At 36.3% G+C, this 2,777-nt stretch overlaps 1 protein-coding gene across 1 annotated transcript; it reads right to left on the bottom strand.

Moving 5' to 3' along the window:
* Positions 1-350: 350 nt before the first annotated feature.
* On the bottom strand, positions 351-2,491 carry LOC132171979 (uncharacterized). The gene is made up of 4 exons (XM_059583400.1): positions 2,129-2,491; positions 1,804-2,016; positions 1,234-1,452; positions 351-529 (listed from the first exon to the last, which is right to left on the bottom strand). Exons 1-4 carry the CDS (start codon positions 2,132-2,134, stop codon positions 476-478), a joined length of 492 nt encoding a protein of 163 aa, XP_059439383.1. The 5' UTR covers positions 2,135-2,491; the 3' UTR covers positions 351-475.
* Positions 2,492-2,777: the final 286 nt, after the last annotated feature.

The following is a 2,777-nucleotide window of genomic DNA, read 5'->3' on the forward strand; positions in this document are numbered from 1 at the left end:
TCAACCCAACACGACACTTTTATCTAAACACTTTTATCTAAACGGATTACACAAGTCGTGTTCGAGTTTGGGTGTTCGACATGTTTAGCTAAACGTGTAGTGTTCGGGTTTGGCTTAAACGAGTGTGTTGTAAACGGGTTGAACATGAACGCAAACACGTTTTGCCAGCCCTAATTAATGCCCTCTTGAAAAAGTCGGTGAAATTACCGACTTCTCGACAGACAAGGCCAAAGCGCTTCTACCGACCCCAAATTATCCGACTCCTAGGCACAGGCATGCCAGCTGTAGGCGCCCCTCCAACTTCCGCATTTAAATTCAAATAAAAAATAAAATAAAATAAACACAAATAATCGAATGTAACTAGTAGCGTCCTGATTTGATTTGAAACATTTTTGGTGGAAGAAAAGAGTGCAAAGAGAGCACCAACTACATTTTTTCCACTTCACAAGTTCTACATAAAAGCAAAAAACCAAATTCATGCAGCGCAAGCCGGCACCAGGCATCTTGAAAAGAACCCCAGCATTTTTTTCTGCAACAAAATTGAAATAATTAGAATATGCATCATCACAATTCACACCCAAATTCTTTTTTTTTTTTTATCACAACCAAAACAATTAAAATAGCATTAAAAACAAAAATCATTTGTTTTTAATTTTCTAGCGGCATCTCAGCCTTTTATTTATGGTTCCGTGCAGATAAATAAATGAAGGATTTATACAAAAGTAATGGTACATACAGAGTAGCTCGGAATTTAGAAAATAAAAATTAAAAGGTAATGGTACAGAGTACTGACGTGTCCTTAGGAGAGATGACATTAAAGTTTACTGGTTCAGAAACTGTTACCAAAAACATGAATGGTAAAAAGTGTTTCATCAACTTCCTACTTTTCACTTGAGTTTAAAAACCGCCTTTTACCGTTGGTTCAATTAAACAGTTTTAAAAGGATATTTTAGTAATTAAACAATTTATATTACTAAAATGACAACCTTCTTTTTTTTTGGATTTTTTTTAAAAAAAATTCAAAACTATTTATTTTTTTTAGTAAAAAATTACTTGTATATTTATATATTTATAGAGGAGAGAGGACTTTTCAAACACAGAGGTATGGGAGCCAAAACTAGTGACAGAAAAAGGAAATAAAAAAATAATAAAAAAGGTTGTAAATATGTTAGAAAATAAGGAGGCCAAAAAAAAAAAAAAAAGGAAAAAGGAAAAATAAATGGAGGGGCCCACCCGCTTGGAAGTGTAGAGGAGGTCGGGAGGGATTTTGTAGAGATCTTCATCAACAGGTTTGGGAGGCCTAGGAGGCATAGCAGGCATTGGAGGTGGAACGGCGTCGTAGTGTTGCCGACTCGGTTTCCTTGGCGGTTCCGTCACGTCACACACCTTCCCTCGCCTTTTCTGCTCCTTAACGTGCGGGCCTCCTCCTCCTCGCTTTTCTCTTCCCCTTGTCTACAAAATATTTACAAATTTTCAAATAAATAAATAAAATTTAAAAGGTTTTTTTCTTTTTGGCATTTTGGGCTACACGATGATGACAGATGTAAAATAAAGATAATGTACGGACACCTGTACTTCTACTGTAAATTTCATGAAACCTTCAACTTCTTTCTTTTCAGGGTATTTTTCCATGACTACAAGATGAATTACTCAGCCGGAAAACAACAAATCTTTCGAATTAATAAAAACAAAAAAAAAAAACTTACGTCATTTCTCTCTACCTTTACTTTGCAAATATATAATATATATATATATATATATATAGAAAAGAAATTAAAATGTAAATAATGAAAAAACAGAGACCTTGCGGGGAGGAGGAACAGTACGAGGAGGTTTCTTGAGATCAACGGCGTACAAGTCGCCACGCACGTAGGGATCACCGCTGTCTCCGGAGGAAGAACTGTATCGAATCAGGCCGGCCTGCCTCGCGCACTCGAAATACTGAGTGATTGGCAGCTCGTTTGCGTAATCCCAGTCCCCAAACGCCGGAATTTGTCCGCTTCTCTTGCAGTACTCCTACAACGTCATCAAAACAACAACATTAACACATTTCTTCCACAACCCAACAACCAATTCGACAAACAAACAAACAAAAAAATAGCTGGGTTTTCTTTTTGTGACCACTTACATCCATTTGTTGTTTGTTGTGGGAGAAGAACAGATAAGAAAGGGAGAGGGGGGAAAAAGGTACAAGGAAGGTAAAAAGGGATGGGGTGGAAGGCTATGGCAATGGTATGGGAGTTAAAAAGGGGTATGGGGGGAGCAGAAAGGTAAAAGAAGCTCTGGAGATTCCGTAGAAGTTCTACAAAGAAACAGAGAGAAATCTAGAGAGAGAGAGAGATAGATCTTTAGCTGTTTTGGGGGGAAACAGTGGCAAAGTACTAAGGAAAAGAGGCAGAGGTACAGAGGCCTTCATTCGGAGAGAGAGAACAACTGAGGAAGAAAGCCTCTTTTTAACGGTTGATTTTTTTCAACCCTTTCTTGTTTTTGATGATCTATATTACTTTTATTGCTACAAAGGCAGAGTCCTGAACTCCTGATCAGCAAATGAGCATGAAAGAAAAAGACATGCTAGGGGTTTTCTTATATATATATATATATATATATATATATATAAATTATGTCTACATAATCATTTATGTTATGAAAATAAATTTAAATTTTCACAATTCAAACATTATACATATTTATAAAAAGTCATTGTTGTAAATCAGTTGAGATTTACAGCAAATTTAGGTGATCTTTATCTGCTGTGAGGTTCTTGATTCTTTAGCTTT

Source organism: Corylus avellana, chromosome ca2 (genome assembly GCF_901000735.1).
Source record: "Corylus avellana chromosome ca2, CavTom2PMs-1.0".
In the NCBI taxonomy this organism is placed as follows: Eukaryota; Viridiplantae; Streptophyta; class Magnoliopsida; order Fagales; family Betulaceae; genus Corylus; species Corylus avellana.